Source organism: Salvelinus namaycush, chromosome 3 (genome assembly GCF_016432855.1).
Source record: "Salvelinus namaycush isolate Seneca chromosome 3, SaNama_1.0, whole genome shotgun sequence".
Lineage (NCBI taxonomy): Eukaryota > Metazoa > Chordata > Actinopteri > Salmoniformes > Salmonidae > Salvelinus > Salvelinus namaycush.
The window spans coordinates 15,099,814-15,116,966 of NC_052309.1; the positions used below are offsets into that span (position 1 = coordinate 15,099,814).

Below are 17,153 nucleotides of genomic sequence, written 5' to 3' on the forward strand. Positions count from 1 at the left end.
TAATAAATAACGCTCAACTGGTACCACTGGCTGGGGTGATTTCTTTGAACTAAACACAACTCAAGGAGAGTACGATCAACATCTGTTACACTTACAGGAAATGCTAACAAGCCCAACAAGAAAAAAAGTGTTAAGAAAGTATTTACTACTTTCGTTTGCTGCAGAATTAAATGATATACAAATCATAGTTAGAAACCCTCGGTGTCAATACTCCCCAAAGGCAGGAAAAGTAGCTGAATTTGTTGCTAGACTCTTTAATCAATAAAAGTCTCTGGGGTCTGGAGTATGTTGTTTTAACAGGTATAAAGCCATGGTTGGCGATTTATTGCCACCTGCAGTTATGGAACGTTAGCTCCCTCCTGGTGACCTGGGGGTAATTATGTGATCCTTCCTTAACCCAAAGGAAGTCCCACCCAATTGACTACTTCCAGAAATACTTATGGTACTTCAAAATGGTGCACGTCATCAATGGCGCTGTCCATGCTAAAATAGGCTTTTGGACACCAGAGTCCTCTATCTATCTCTATGATATGAACGCCGTGAGTTTTTGTTCCTTAGCAGTCTCATAAAAAAAAATAGTAGTTCAATTAAAATGAAACGCGGTGGACCGGTGTATGGACCATGACGTGTACGGCAAAGCGGTGATGGGAGGAGTGATCTTCTCAAATCGAACCGTAATCTGCGCCTCTCGATAACGTTATCAACAAGGCAATATGGTGCATCGTTCAGAAACATACATATCTTTTCAGTACATTTTATATGTTCGACTTTTCAAATTAGTTTTCAGTGGAAAGGCAGGTAAAGTAATTTTATCAAAAGCAATCACTTTTGCATTTGAAAACACAGAATCCTACTCATTACTCCATGTGCTTAAAGTACGTCACTTTTGGTTTGAGCCGATTTCGCCGTCGGCCAGAGCGGTGCACCTGGTTTACGCCTGGGAGGCAGCCCAGTGTTCCAAAACGAATTAAATAATTTTCACCCGAAAAAAACTCCTACCACCGGAGCAACCCGGAACAGTTAATCGAATCTTCAAACATTAAAAAGAAAATTTGTTCAAGAGGACGTTTGCGTCACTTCCTCTTGCACGAAGACTTTCAGCCAATCACAGCACGCTGCAGAGCTGAGGGCGGGCGATCTTGCGGGAGGTTTAAACAGTCTGGTTTCGGTTCAGAGGAGTAAAGTTGTCTAGTTACTTATTTTCTATTGATTTCTAACACGGATTTTTAGGTTTCCTATTTCAAGCAAATACCCGGGAAGATGTCATACGAAGGGTATGTTTAAAAAACTTCACAACCATTTTTAGATTTTTAAGCTATTGATTGCATGGTGTGGGTGGACGCATTCTAGAATGCAGTGCGGATGGTTCCAGCTTGAATTGACCAAACATATTATTACTAGTCATATTTGGTCGATTCGTCGTGCTATGCAAGCCTCAAATTAAAATAGTAATTATTGATTTTTAATTACGATGATGAGAACACAAGTACTGTTCGAGCAAATAATACCGCAAATGCATTGGAAGACAGAGCAATCGAAATCACGCGCGCCCAACACAGGGAGGTAGCTAGCACGTCAGCATTCGATAATTTATACATAATAAAACACTTTTTTTTATTGCTAGGTAGTAGGAACGCTAGCGAATGTATTACTTGTATTGCATACATACCTATCTATTTAAACGCGTCTTTGTTGGTGTGATATGGCGCAATCTTTTTGGAGATTACTAAAATGGAATGCCTGCAAACATTATGGCGGGCCATCCATTGTAGCTAACTAACGTTACCTAATTTGGCTTGCTAATTGTTACTTCATGTAACGATGGGAATTAAAATAGGTTTTGTTTTAACTACATCAGTCGTTACATCCCGGGTAATACAACATGCGTACACACACAAGGATTGTCCCCCTTTTTTGTATTAGGCCTCTGCAGGAGTTGCCCTGTCTGAATGAGTATTTGGAGGGATCAATGCTGTCCATATCCCAGAAGAGCAAACGGAAAAAGAGAGAACGCATCGGAGACGGTCTGGACACAGAGAACACCCCACACGAGCTCATTCACCAGTGGTCACCACCTCACAAGCAGCGGGTGGTCTGCAAGGGCAAAGAGAATGAGGAGAACCAGTTTGTGCTTGCCAGGCGACCAAGGAAAAGGAGGGAGTTCTCAGGTGTGTATAGATATACATGTGTTGGAAGGAATACAATAAGCTCAGAAGACTTGCTACCACTTGTATAAATATATATGGAATTATGTTTCAGAGAAGTGACACTTTTTTTGAGTTATTGATGTTTTTCTGATAGGCTTGTCCTGGGACACACTACCAGATGAGTTACTGTTGGGGATCCTTTCCTGCCTTCCCCTGCAGGACCTCCTCCGGATGTCCCGGGTCTGCAAGCGCTGGCATCGCTTGGCGTATGTCTGCGACCATTCAATCATGCTTGTAAAGTTCTTAGTCCCGTGGGGCTCAGTTGGTAGAACATGGTGCTTGCAATGCCAGGGTTGTGGGTTCGATTCCTACAGTGGACCAGTATGAAAAAGTAAAAAATATGTATGCGCTCACTACTGTAAGTTGCTCTGGATAAGAGCATCTGCTAAATGACTCAAATGTATTACTACATTGCAGTATTTCTGCATGATAAATATTAGATATCACCCTCAGATCTCCTAACACAGTCAAATGGGTCAACAAAACCTGTCATTAAGTCAATGCATGCCTTTGTGCCTGTCAGGTTTGACGAGTCTCTGTGGCATAGTGTGGATCTTGTAGGGAACCCCCAGCTGGATCAAGCTCTTGGGCAGGTGCTTGTGGCTGGAGTACTGGGACTACGCTGCCCCCATACCTGCATTGGAGAACCACATTTCACCCACACACGGTGAGTCCTCATACATACTCATGCCTATTATGGGGATACAGAGCTTTCTTTTCCAACTGTTGAAGGTGAACGCAGACAACTTAGGTTGTGGTGCTGTATGTCACGTTTTTTCCCCAGACACCTGCGTGTCCAGCACATGGATCTCTCCAGCTGCACTGTCTCAACTGTGTTTCTAGATGACATCATCTCCCGCTGCAGGCGACTAGAGAATCTAAGCTTGGAGGGACTGGAGCTCTCTGACTGGATCATTCAGTGAGTAAAGAAAACATGCTCTGTTGCAATGATCTGTCAAATGATGTAGTGTAAATGTTACCAGTCATTTTAGACAACATTCGGCACGATTCTTAACATTGTTACTCTACAGGTCCCTATCCCAGAATACTGAGCTGGTACGGCTCAACCTGTGTGGCTGCTCTGGCTTCTCACCCGACTCGCTTGGTGAGATGCTCAAATCCTGCTCACGGTAAGCTTGGAGTCTGTCAATTTGTATTTCTGTTTTGAAGTCCTATTTCTGAATGACAGCATAATCAATGTATTTAACTCACTGTTTAAACTATCTGTGCATTGGTAAACTAATGCAGAAATGTCTCTTTCCATTCCTACACCAAGGCTTGAAGAGTTGAACTTGTCATGGTGTGACTTCAGTACTGATCATGTGAAGGCTGTTGTCAGTAACATCCCCTCCAATATCACCCAGCTCAACCTTAGTGGCTACAGACAGAACCTTACTATGGAAGGTGAGGAAGCCTGTGGCATTGAACATTTTCCCTCTGCCCATATTTGTATTGAATGTTTACATATATCTATTGATGTTAAACTTACCAATGGCCTCTTTTCAGATCTGAAAGACTTGGTGGAGAGATGTCCTCACCTTGTAAATCTGGATTTAAGGTGAGGAATTCCTAGTACAGGTCTTGACCTGGGCTGAACTGTGGATCCATATGATTGCTTTGACTGATGTGATTTGACATGGATACTGTGCAACTACTGTGTTCTATCCCATAATCTCATTATGATAACTGACTGTATTTGTGTTACAGTGACAGTGTTCTGATGACGACATCAAGTTTCCCCATCCTCCAGCAGCTGCAGTCTCTTAGACACTTAGCGTTGAGCCGTTGCTACCAGATCCACCCTGCTGCCTTAGCGTAAGTCACACGTATCTTTTTATGTGATAACAGGAATGCTTCTTAGCTGCAAATTGTCCTCATTATAATTTGTGCAGTACTAAATAAACCTGTTTATTTCAGTGACTTTGAGAAGTTTCCAGAGCTGCAGACGTTAGAGGTGTACGGGCTGGTCCAGGACACTTACCTGCCAATCCTGAGTAAAAGTTTGCCCCGTCTCCAAATCAACACCCGGCCATTCTCGGGCGTGGCCCGTCCCACCGAGGCCACCCGGCGGGACCGCGCCATGTGGGGTATGACCTGTCGCCTGGTGTTCAGGTCCTAGTCACAACGCTGTCATAACTTTCTGTTTTGTTGTGCTTTTGGCAACACTTATTTTGTTTTTATAATGGCGGGCATTGTTTCAAAGTTACTCTAAGGTCAGTAATAGAACATGGCCTTCATATGCACAGTAGTGGGAATTCTAAATGCCGGTAGATTGCATTTCTCCACATTAATCTTACTTGAATAACATGCAACTGAATTCTTAAGATTTTAAAAGGGTACCTGTTTTAGACAATTTAACCCTGATAATGTTGAAGACTGAGTGTAGTCGTAAGGGAAATGCCTTTATTTTTTACTTGCTATAATATTACATTCTGATTTATAGGATACGTTATCAGGATCCTATGACCTGTCCAATATATTGACTTTCGAACATTCCAAAGACAGATCTGTTGGAAAAAAGGTCTGTAGTTAAGCTTGCCAAACAAAAAAAATCTTGATAATGTTGGTTCGTTCTGTAACGTTTCACTAGCTGGATATAGGAAAGTTAATTTCAGTTCAGGTCTATCAACTGTAAGCCGGGTTTGCCAGAAAGACAAGCTAGGAAGATTGGTCTGTTAGACTAATGCATAGGTGCTCTACCATTAGCAGTTGGCATCTTTCCCTCCATGATGCAATGATTTGGAATTCCCTCTTCAGTGTTTTATAAAATACAAATTCAATCTGCATTTTAAGGCCCAGTTTTAACAATGATGTCATTTACTTGATCTATTTTGTTTTGTATTTTAAAGTTGGAAACCATAAGAAATCAATGAAGCCACGCTGTTCGTATTACATTTTAAATCCAGCTCTATGTCCGTTTTGACTGAATGAAAGCTGAGGCGGCTCTAACATAAAATATGCTAGAGCCGTTGGCATTTTTGTGGAAATTAACATTTTTAATCTTGTGCCTAAATTAGGTACGATATGAGAATGTGCACTACACCTATGTAGTAAATGGTAGCCTTGGCCACAAGGGAGCAGTAGTTATGTATCGGTGCCATGTTTGGTATGTTTCCTGTTCGTGCTCACATTTCTTTGAGAAACTTTTTTTCCTTTCTATTCATGTGTTTTAAAAATAAGATTTACTATGTTAAATACTAAAATGTGAAACTTACCAATTTTATGTAAATAAATGTTTTATTTAAAGTTGTGATCACTAGTTGATTTGCCACCTTTGTTTTCACACCATTTATTTCACACCACACACTGATTTATAAATAAACATTCCTGTTAACTCCAGGATGTTTTCCAAAAGACCCCATGGTGAAGGCTGGAACCAACTATATTTAACTGTTTCCTAAAGTGTCAGTTTGGCCCAGGCATATTCTGTTTTGAGGCCCTGGCAGGTTGGGAACAATACAATGCCTTCAGTTTCATATTGTCCTCTAGTCTGGTTGAAGCCAAGCTGCTCAATAATGCAAGTTCCTTGCTCAGAACATGAAAGCTGGTGGTTCAATATTCCCAGTTACGAAGTTTTAGGAATTATGACGGTCGACTATTTCTCTGTATTCCATTTGTATGTCATATACCTTTGACTATTAGATGTTCTTATAGGCACTTTAGTATTACCAGCCGAATCTCAGGAGTTGATAGGCTTGAAGTTATTAAGGGCTGCTGGCAAAACGCAGTAAAGTGCTGTTTGAATGAATGCTTACGAGCCTGCTGCTACCCACCACCGCTCAGCTCAGTCAGACTGCTCTATCAAATCAGATTTAATTATAAACACAGAAATACAAGCCTTGGGTCATTAATATGGTCAAATCCAGAAACAAAACGTTTATTCTTTCAGTGAAATACGGAACCGTTCCGTATTTTATCGAACGGGTGGCAACCCTAAGTCTAAATATTGCTGTTACATTGCACAACCTTCAATGTTATGTACAATTCTGGCAAATTAGTCCGCAACGAGCCAGGCGGCCCAAACTGATGCATATGCCCCGACTGCTTGCACTGAACGCAAGAGAAGTGACACAATTTCCCTAGTTAATACTGCCTGCATTAATTTATTTTAACTAAATATGCAGGTTTAAAAATATATAGTTCTGTATGTTGATTTTAAGAAAGCCATTGATGTTTAGATACGTGTGCAAATAGTTTTTTTTCCCGGCAATGCACTTTTGTTAAATTACCCGTTTGGCGAAGTAGGCTGTGATTCGATGATAAATTAACAGCCACCGCATTGATTATATGCAATGCAGGACAAGCTAGTTAAACTAGTAATACCATCAACCATGTGTAGTTAACTAGTGATTATGTTAAGATTGTTTTGTAATGTAAGTTTAATGCTAGCTAGGAACTCACCTTGGCTCCTTGCTGCACTCGTGAAACAGGTTGTCAGCCTGCCACGTAGTTTCCTCGTGAATTGCAATGCAATCAGCGTCCAAAAATGCAGATTACCTATTGTTATTAACATTTTAAATGTTTTGCCAATTAATCGGTCGACCTCTAATTGCAATTGTTCCACCAATACCAACTATAAGCTTTTGTGCAGTCAATTCACTATCAACATTCTTTCTAATAGGAATTGGTACTTAACCGACTAATATAATTACAAACGAAGCTGATGGCAGCGCAAACTATGCTTAAAATCCTCTTCAGTCAGGTAATGTCATGTGTTACAGAAACTATGAAATGTACCTCATCCTCGGTTGTAAAAGTAAGCATTTAACATGGCAAAATCTCTGGGCAGTAAACACACTACTCAGGGAGGGAGGGCAAACTACATATCACCTGAAAACGACATTTACAGCAATTCAAATTATACTTTTCCAGGGGAAAAAAGCCTTGTAAGTCAACCATCGTTGTGGGTTCGCTCTGTCCTTCAGTTTGGCCTAATATCCCAATGAGTGGAGAGGATTGATGGGGTAGCGTTTAGCAACGGTAAATGTCTGAGGCAAGGTCAAACGACTCACAGCATCCTGACAGAATTACTTTCGTCTCATGTAACAAATGAAATCATGCTTAAGCAAACTCAATGGTAGAACATGGCAGATGTGACAAGTTTATTTTGAGGTCACAGGTCATAATAAGAAACTAGTCCCAACTCCCTTTATAGATCACTGCTGCTGAGGGTCTTGTATGAGCTCTAAGGATGATTGGCCGGTCAGTCCGTTTTCAAGGAGCACAGTCCGGAGCTGGTCCTCCTCATTAATCGTGATTGTTGCTATGGCACCATCGTTGAACTCAAAAGAAGTCCCGCCATCCACCACCATGCACGCGTCCCAGCACCGTGAGCGCACACACACATTTACATTTAAGTCATTTAGCAGACGCTCTTATCCAGAGCGACTTACAAATTGGTGCATTCACCTTATGATATCCAGTGGAACAACCACTTTACAATAGTGCATCTAAATCTTTTAAGGGGGGGGGGTTAGAAGGATTACTTTATCCTATCCTAGGTATTCCTTAAAGAGGTGGGGTTTCAGGTGTCTCCGGAAGGTGGTGATTGACTCCGCTGACCTGGCGTCGTGAGGGAATTTGTTCCACCATTGGGGTGCCAGAGCAGCGAACAGTTTTGACTGGGCTGAGCGGGAACTGTACTTCCTCAGAGGTAGGGAGGCGAGCAGGCCAGAGGTGGATGAACGCAGTGCCCTTGTTTGGGTGTAGGGCCTGATCAGAGCCTGAAGGTACGGAGGTGCCGTTCCCCTCACAGCTCCGTAGGCAAGCACCATGGTCTTGTAGCGGATGCGAGCTTCAACTGGAAGCCAGTGGAGAGAGCGGAGGAGCGGGGTGACGTGAGAGAACTTGGGAAGGTTGAACACCAGACGGGCTGCGGCGTTCTGGATGAGTTGTAGGGGTTTAATGGCACAGGCAGGGAGCCCAGCCAACAGCGAGTTGCAGTAATCCAGACGGGAGATGACAAGTGCCTGGATTAGGACCTGCGCCGCTTCCTGTGTGAGGCAGGGTCGTACTCTGCGAATGTTGTAGAGCATGAACCTACAGGAACGGGCCACCGCCTTGATGTTAGTTGAGAACGACAGGGTGTTGTCCAGGATCACGCCAAGGTTCTTAGCGCTCTGGGAGGAGGACACAATGGAGTTGTCAACCGTGATGGCGAGATCATGGAACGGGCAGTCCTTCCCCGGGAGGAAGAGCAGCTCCGTCTTGCCGAGGTTCAGCTTGAGGTGGTGATCCGTCATCCACACTGATATGTCTGCCAGACATGCAGAGATGCGATTCGCCACCTGGTTATCAGAAGGGGAAAGGAGAAGATTAATTGTGTGTCGTCTGCATAGCAATGATAGGAGAGACCATGTGAGGATATGACAGAGCCAAGTGACTTGGTGTATAGCGAGAATAGGAGAGGGCCTAGAACAGAGCCCTGGGGGACACCAGTGGTGAGAGCACGTGGTGCGGAGACAGATTCTCGCCACGCCACCTGGTAGGAGCGACCTGTCAGGTAGGACGCAATCCAAGCGTGGGCCGCGCCGGAGATGCCCAACTCGGAGAGGGTGGAGAGGAGGATCTGATGGTTCACAGTATCAAAGGCAGCCGATAGGTCTAGAAGGATGAGAGCAGAGGAGAGGGAGTTAGCTTTAGCAGTGCGGAGCGCCTCCGTGACACAGAGAAGAGCAGTCTCAGTTGAATGACTAGTCTTGAAACCTGACTGATTTGGATCAAGAAGGTCATTCTGAGAGAGATAGCAGGAGAGCTGGCCAAGGACGGCACGTTCAAGAGTTTTGGAGAGAAAAGAAAGAAGGGATACTGGTCTATAGTTGTTGACATCGGAGGGATCGAGTGTAGGTTTTTTCAGAAGGGGTGCAACTCTCGCTCTCTTGAAGACGGAAGGGACGTAGCCAGCGGTCAAGGATGAGTTGATGAGCGAGGTGAGGTAAGGGAGAAGGTCTCCGGAAATGGTCTGGAGAAGAGAGGAGGGGATAGGGTCAAGCGGGCAGGTTGTTGGGCGGCCGGCCGTCACAAGACGCGAGATTTCATCTGGAGAGAGAGGGGAGAAAGAGGTCAAAGCACAGGGTAGGGCAGTGTGAGCAGAACCAGCGGTGTCGTTTGACTTAGCAAACGAGGATCGGATGTCGTCGACCTTCTTTTCAAAATGGTTGACGAAGTCATCCGCAGAGAGGGAGGAGGGGGGGGGGGGGGAGGAGGATTCAGGAGGGAGGAGAAGGTGGCAAAGAGCTTCCTAGGGTTAGAGGCAGATGCTTGGAATTTAGAGTGGTAGAAAGTGGCTTTAGCAGCAGAGACAGAAGAGGAAAATGTAGAGAGGAGGGAGTGAAAGGATGCCAGGTCCGCAGGGAGGCGAGTTCTCCTCCATTTCCGCTCGGCTGCCCGGAGCCCTGTTCTGTGAGCTCGCAATGAGTCGTCGAGCCACGGAGCAGGAGGGGAGGACCGAGCCGGCCTGGAGGATAGGGGACATAGAGAGTCAAAGGATGCAGAAAGGGAGGAGAGGAGGGTTGAGGAGGCAGAATCAGGAGATAGGTTGGAGAAGGTTTGAGCAGAGGGAAGAGATGATAGGATGGAAGAGGAGAGAGTAGCGGGGGAGAGAGAGCGAAGGTTGGGACGGCGCGATACCATCCGAGTAGGGGCAGAGTGGGAAGTGTTGGATGAGAGCGAGAGGGAAAAGGATACAAGGTAGTGGTCGGAGACTTGGAGGGGAGTTGCAATGAGATTAGTGGAAGAACAGCATCTAGTAAAGATGAGGTCAAGCGTATTGCCTGCCTTGTGAGTAGGGGGGGAAGGTGAGAGGGTGAGGTCAAAAGAGGAGAGGAGTGGAAAGAAGGAGGCAGAGAGGAATGAGTCAAAGGTAGACGTGGGGAGGTTAAAGTCACCCAGAACTGTGAGAGGTGAGCCATCCTCAGGAAAGGAACGTATCAAGGCGTCAAGCTCATTGATGAACTCTCCAAGGGAACCTGGAGGGCGATAAATGATAAGGATGTTAAGCTTGAAAGGGCTGGTAACTGTGACAGCATGGAATTCAAAGGAGGCGATAGACAGATGGGTCAGGGGAGAAAGAGAGAATGTCCACTTGGGAGAGATGAGGATCCCAGTGCCATCACCCCGCTGACCAGAAGCTCTCAGGGTGTGCGAGAACACGTGGGCAGACGAGGAGCACCCTGAAGAGCAAGAGCAAAAATACTAAAGTGTGATCTTGTACATCAAACCCCACTGCAAGACAAAATGAATGGGTACTGTAGATAAACTGACCTGTTGGCAAAACCTCTTTGGCGACTGCTGGATAATACTCTGTTGACGATGAGCTCTCTGATGCTGAAGAACATTTAGCCTTCCTCCGGACCAAACACCAGACACTCGTTGTATTCATCAGTCACTGACAAAAGACAGTGAGATTCATGTATACGAATTTTCCTTGAGCATCCATACATTCATACAACACATTCAGCTGTACATATTTTGGAACTCACCTTTCTCAATAAAGTCCTGACTCAGTTGAATATCAAGACCCGTTTGTGCCTTTCCTGGGGAGAAAAAGATAAGGGCAGGACAATGATTGAATTATCAGTGTACTATACAGGTTCTCCAAAATCATAGATTGGAATTACTGCTGGAAATTGAAACATTTAGACAGATTTAACAAGAAAATAAATCCACATGATCATTGCTGTTCATGAGGAAAGGTTGGAGTCCACATACCTATCCTTAGGACATCTTCCACAGCCTGTTCAACCAGTTTGCTAATATTGTATGACCTGTAGATGAGACAAACTAGAATGATTCTCATTAAGCTCACATTCCATGAAGCTAACATTCAAGCCCTGGAGGACCACTAAAGGCTGTGCTGTCAATCACAGTTTTTATTGATAGAGATTTTAGAACTTTCATGAATGAGATGCAGCATTGACAGGGCTCTTCCAGTATCAGCAAAAAAATAAATAGAGGCCTGTGTTGGCGCTACGTATAAAAATAAAGGGAACTAACACTTGCACTTGTCTTTACCTACTAGCACTGACTTTGCTGATAACTACGTAATTGAGGGGGGGAAAAGTACTTAGGATGACTGTGATATGTGGTTGTGTCACACACCTGTAGCTATCTTAAGATGAATGCACTAACTAAGTCGCTCTGGATAAGAGGGTCTACTAAATGACTAAAATGTACATGTAAAATGTCTACCAGGCTTTAGATCCGGTCCCTGTGCAGATACTGAGGCCAGAGCTCTTTTGCTTCTCCCACGGTCAGTTATCCACAGAGGTCTCATAGTAGGAAGCTCTATTGAGCAAGAGGGTGAGATGGGGATTCAAGGATTTACACTTCATCCTAAGAGTCACGGACAGAAATCCACCAATGAGTGCATAGCGAGATGGGTGGGCGTGATAGTAGTGCAGGGGTGGGGTTGATGAACAGAAAAACAGGCATTCATGTTTGGGGGGGGGGGTTCATGATGCTATGGCTTGGTTGGAGGACATGGGTACCTTGAGGAGAGAGATTCCCCAGTGAAGATATCATTCAGTCCTCTGACAGGTAGTATGTAGGGCTTGGATAGGCGGTAAACCTCACCTGTATCAAAGAAACAGATTAATTCATAGAGGGACAGTTAGTGAAGGGCTTTTTGACAAATTACATGAAAATAATTGTCAATGAACGACAACAGAGACTGAACACACACACACAGCTGTAAGTCAAGAAGACATGTTATTCATTCAATACAGTGCACCGTCCATTCAATAAGTGTTAGATTTGTCTCAAGGGCCCAGACAGAGACTGATACAGGTACACAGGAGGCCGAGGGGCCGTACTGCGCTGGGCCTCCATTGAGGGTAATGCGGTGTGCCTGGTTGTGTTGCTCCAGACTGAGCTGCTGTTCATGTAGGTCTACTGGGATGGGGTTGATCCCGGTGCCCTCCAGGTGTAGACGGATCCTCTGCCGCCACTGCCACCTGCATGAGGTAGACAGGAAACCCCCGGGATCAGGGTGGAGGAGAGAGAATGGGAGAGGAGTGGATGGGGAAGTAAATTATTCAAAAGGAGTTAAGTAGTAGAATATGCAGTAGACAGGGAGAGGAACATATGGAGAAAGAAGAGGGGGTGGTGAAACATGCCATGATATTAATACGCATTACTGATCCTGGAATCAGAAACTCATGTCTGACAGTTCAGCAACAGTAACACTAGAGGGCAGAGTAGTAAGACCAGGGGTGTAATAGTTTTGCCGATTCTAGAGCAAAAGATTTAGTCTGTTGCAAACACTATGCAACAAAAACCGTTAACTTTAAACTGAAAACGCAAACAAGACTTTCTATTGGACATATTCAGGTATGTCCATCCCCGCTCCGTTTGGTCCTTAAACGATAATCATTAGTCCAAAACTTTTTGCAACGGAAACAAGAGTTTATATTAGACAAATTCAGGTAGGTCCCACCCTGTTTCGCTCCTAGTGAATACACCCCAGGCATGTGAAACAAAACTTTAGAGGTGTGGCAAAGAAATCAGACTATTCTTTACACATAAACATAGCCTTCCTAACAGCAGTATTCTGGTCAGGGAAGTGAAAGGGAAAATCCCACCTGAACTGACCACGACAGTTTCTGTAGTGCCTCAGGGAAGGTATGTGTGTAACACACAGGAAGGCACAGATGTCCCTCTGACCTTAATGCAAAAAAATTTATAAAAAGATGCTTGTAATAATATATATATAATATGAGCACTTTTTTCATCAAACAAGATAAAGTAATTTATCTCCTCTCATTCTATAACAAAATGCTGAAATTCACAACAATGAATTCCCCAACCCGTCTCTTCTAAACTAGCTAAGAACCTTACCAGTCAAGTAAACTTACCACCTGCCCAAACCCATATCACCACTTTATATTCACTAACCTATTTTGTTGTGAGTTCTTACCTTTCAGGGTCTGTGTTAACCCCAAGAACCGGTTGGTCTTTATTGAAAACCTTACTGGCAACAAGTAGTATAGTCCCATCCCCTAACAAAAGGAACGGGAGGTTGTCAGAGCTAATGTCAACTAGGTCTCAGGGTGAAATGGGCCTATTCATGGATTGAGTTGACCCTTCTCTGAGCACTGTATGAACACAATTTATTTTGAATTGTTTTGTACCCCTCAGCGGGAACGTGACCATGTAAAGGATCAGATATTATTCTCAAACTCTTAAAACGGGAACAGTTGCCCCCTGCCGAGATAATGGCATCTGCCCATCGCACTGTTTCTTCATCATATTCCCCTCTCTTCACCACACGCACCTCAATCCCCTTTCCTAGAAGGAACACAGAGAGACACACAAAGGTCATGTGGCCACACACATCTTCATGACCTTTTGTAGACAGTACACCACAACAATATCCTTGAATAAAATCCTATTATCTTACTGTAGACTCTCCACAATGTGATCCACATTGCAGGTGTGGATGTTGTCTCTCTCCAGAAGCCCAATGTAGCTGGAGCCCTTCAATGCAAGCTGTAACAAGCCCAAAAACTCAGATGACCACAAACGACCTCCACTCATCACTGTCAAACGCTCCCTGAAACACTTCAGCGAGCAGGCCTTTCTAATCGACCTGGCCCGGGTATCCTGGAAGGATATTGACCTCATCCCGTCAGTAGAGGATGCCTGGTTAAATGTTTATTTTTTTTAAATGCCTTCCTCACCATCTTAAATAAGCATGCCCCATTCAAGAAATTTAGAACCAGGAACAGATATAGCTCTTGGTTCTCTCCAGACCTGACTGCCCTTAACCAACACAAAAACATCCTGTGGCGTTCTGCATTAGCATCGAACAGCCCCTGTAATATGCAACTTTTCAGGGAAGTTAGAAACCAATATACACAGGCAGTTAGAAAAGCCAAGGCTAGCTTTTTCAAGCAGACATTTCCTTCCTGCAACACAAACTCAAAAAAGCTCTGGGACACTGTAAAGTCCATGGAGAATAAGAGCACCTCCTCCCAGCTGCCCACTGCACTGAGGATAGGAAACTCTGTCACCACCGATAAATCCACTATAATTGAGAATTTCAATAAGCATTTTTCTACGGCTGGCCATGCTTTCCACCTGGCTACCCCTACCCCGGTCAACAGCACTGCACCCCCCACAGCAACTCGCCCAAGCCTTCCCCATTTCTCCTTCTCCCAAATCCAGTCAGCTGATGTTCTGAAAGAGCTGCAAAATCTGGACCCCTACAAATCAGCCAGGCTAGACAATCTGGACCCTTTCTTTCTAAAAATAATCTGCCGAAATTGTTGCAACCCCTATTACTAGCCTGTTCAACCTCTCTTTCGTGTCGTCTGAGATTCCCAAAGATTGGAAAGCAGCTGCGGTCATCCCCCTCTTCAAAGGGGGTGACACTCTTGACCCAAACCGCTACAGACCTATATCTATCCTACCCTGCCTTTCTAAGGTATTCGAAAGCAAGTCAACAAACAGATTATGGACCATTTCGAATCCCACAGCACCTTCTCCGCTATGCAATCTCGTTTCAGAGCTGGTCATGGGTGCACCTCAGCCACGCTCAAGGTCCTAAACGATATCTTAACCGCCATCGATAAGAAACAATACTGTGCAGCCGTATTCATTGACCTGGCCAAGGCTTTCGACTCAATCACCACATCCTCATCGGCAGACTCAACGGCCTTGGTTTCTCAAATGATTGCCTCGCCTGGTTCACCAACTACTTCTCTGATAGAGTTCAGTGTCAAATCGGAGGGCCTGTTGTCCGGGCCTCTGGCAGTCTCTATGGGGGTGCCCCAGGGTTCAATTATTGGGCCGACTCTCTTCTCTGTATACATCAATGATGTCGCTCTTGCTGCTGGTGAGTCTCTGCTCCACCTCTACGCAGACGACACCATTCTGTATACATCTGGCCCTTCTTTGGACACTGTTAACAACCCTCCAGACGAGCTTCAATGCCATACAACTCTCCTTCCGTGGCCTCCAACTGCTCTTAAATACAAGTAAAACTAAATGCATGCTCTTCAACCGATCGCTGCCTGCACCTGCCCGCCCGTCCAGCATCACTACTCTGGACTAGAGGTCGACTGATTAATCGGAATGGCCGATTACAAGTTTTCATAACAATCAGAAATCGGTATTTTTGGGAGCAGATTTGCCCTAAACAAGGCAGAACGACAGATTTTTAACCTTGTCAGCTCGGGGGATCCAATCTTGCATTGCTTACATTGCACTCCACGAGGAGCCTGCCTGTTAGCGAATGCAGTAAGTTGCTAGCTAGCATTAAACTTATCTTATAAAAAACAATCAATCAATGACTGTCATTGCTCCAATGTGTACTTAACCATAAACATCAATGCCTTTCTTAAAATCAATACACAAGTATATATTTTTAAACCTGCATATTTAGCTAAAAGAAATCCAGGTTAGCAGGCAATATTTAACCAGGTGAAATTGTGTCATTTCTCTTGCGTTCATTGCACGCAGAGTCAGGGTATATGCAACAGTTTGGGCCACCTGGCTCTTTGCGAACTAATTTGCCAGAACTTTACGTAATTATGACAACATTGAAGGTTGTGCAATGTAACAGGAATATTTAGACTCATGGATGCCACCTGTTAGATAAAATACGGAACGGAATAAACGTTTTGTTTTCGAGGTGATAGTTTCCGGATTAGTCAAAGGTATATGGTTTAGAGAGAAATAGTCGACGCGTTATAATTCCTGTAATAACTTGAGGCTGAATTTGAAAGGGGTTCCTTCGTTATTTTACCGTTCATGTCTTCCATAGATAATGTCTTGATCTACTTCGAATAAGGTCTGTGTTTCGTGCAGGCTTAAACCGCCTCAACGTTTTGATACCCGTGTAAATCTCACTAGGATAAGGTAACGTTTGTCAACATATTTTCATAAATCCACTCTACAATTTTTTTTAATCTTCGCTTATATTTAGCCAATATTGATCAGAGTTACCTTGTCCTATGGATATCTACAGTTATAAAATTGGCACGGTGATGTAAGCCTACACGAAACACAGACCTTATTTTAAGTGAATCTAAAAATATCCTATGGAATAAATGAAGGAACCGCTTTTCAGATTTTGCTAGGTGTCATGGGAATTATGACTCGCACTTTGGTTGTCAATTCTTACCATGCCCATTATTAAAATAGGATTTCCTGCATATAGAAATTAAAGTTTTTGTTTTCAACATTCATCACAGGTAACTTAAACTCTATTTTTATTCAAACAGTTGAGAGTATTTGTCTCCTAAGCAGACTCTTCAGTATCATTGTCACTTCAGAGCTGTGTGCGTGTGTGTATTTATGTATTATATTAAGTTAAAATAAAAGTGTTCATTGTTCATTCAGTATTGTTGCAATTGTCACAGCAACTTTTGCGGGTTTAAAACCAATTTCAGCCTGTGATGCAATACTTCGCATCTCCATCTGGATGTGACGCTCCCATTTAAAATAGTGACATCTCGATGCCCAAGGCACAAAAAGTTTTTAAAGGAACGGTGAGTCATTCTTGTAAATTATTAGAAAAATTAAATAAATTAAACAAAAGCTATTCGTTGTTGGTCCCCATTAATGTAGTTGTTGGCCCATGTCGGTGTTAATCCAATCTGATGTCCTAGCTATTAGACATGGGTCCCTCATGCACTACAATCGTCGAATCCAGATACTGCGACACCAACTCTCACCTAGCTAAATTAGTGGACTAACGTAATTCTGAATTGACAAACCACGACCTAACAAGTTTAGCTATCGAGCTAGCTACTATAGCAGCTTAGAAACTGACCACCTTAACTCTAGCCAACTCTGTTTCACTTTCACGAGCTAACAATGTAGGTAACTAGCTATGACAGTTTATATGAACGACTTTTGTTTCGTCTCACTAACATTTGCCAGCTAATGTAATGAGAGCAAAGATGGTCACGCGCACTCCCGATCCAGCTAGGTAGAACGGGA

The 17,153-nt window shown here is 43.9% G+C and overlaps 1 protein-coding gene and 1 pseudogene across 1 annotated transcript; one reads left to right on the forward strand and one right to left on the reverse strand.

Moving 5' to 3' along the window:
• Nucleotides 1-1,138: 1,138 nt before the first annotated feature.
• LOC120044230 (S-phase kinase-associated protein 2-like) lies at nucleotides 1,139-5,457 on the forward strand. The gene is made up of 10 exons (XM_038988836.1): nucleotides 1,139-1,274; nucleotides 1,924-2,168; nucleotides 2,302-2,413; nucleotides 2,731-2,874; nucleotides 2,992-3,126; nucleotides 3,239-3,337; nucleotides 3,484-3,611; nucleotides 3,714-3,765; nucleotides 3,915-4,022; nucleotides 4,125-5,457. Exons 1-10 carry the CDS (start codon nucleotides 1,261-1,263, stop codon nucleotides 4,324-4,326), a joined length of 1,239 nt encoding a protein of 412 aa, XP_038844764.1. The 5' UTR covers nucleotides 1,139-1,260; the 3' UTR covers nucleotides 4,327-5,457.
• A 4,860-nt stretch (nucleotides 5,458-10,317) lies between these two features.
• Nucleotides 10,318-13,742, reverse strand: LOC120044816 (annotated as a pseudogene).
• Nucleotides 13,743-17,153: the final 3,411 nt, after the last annotated feature.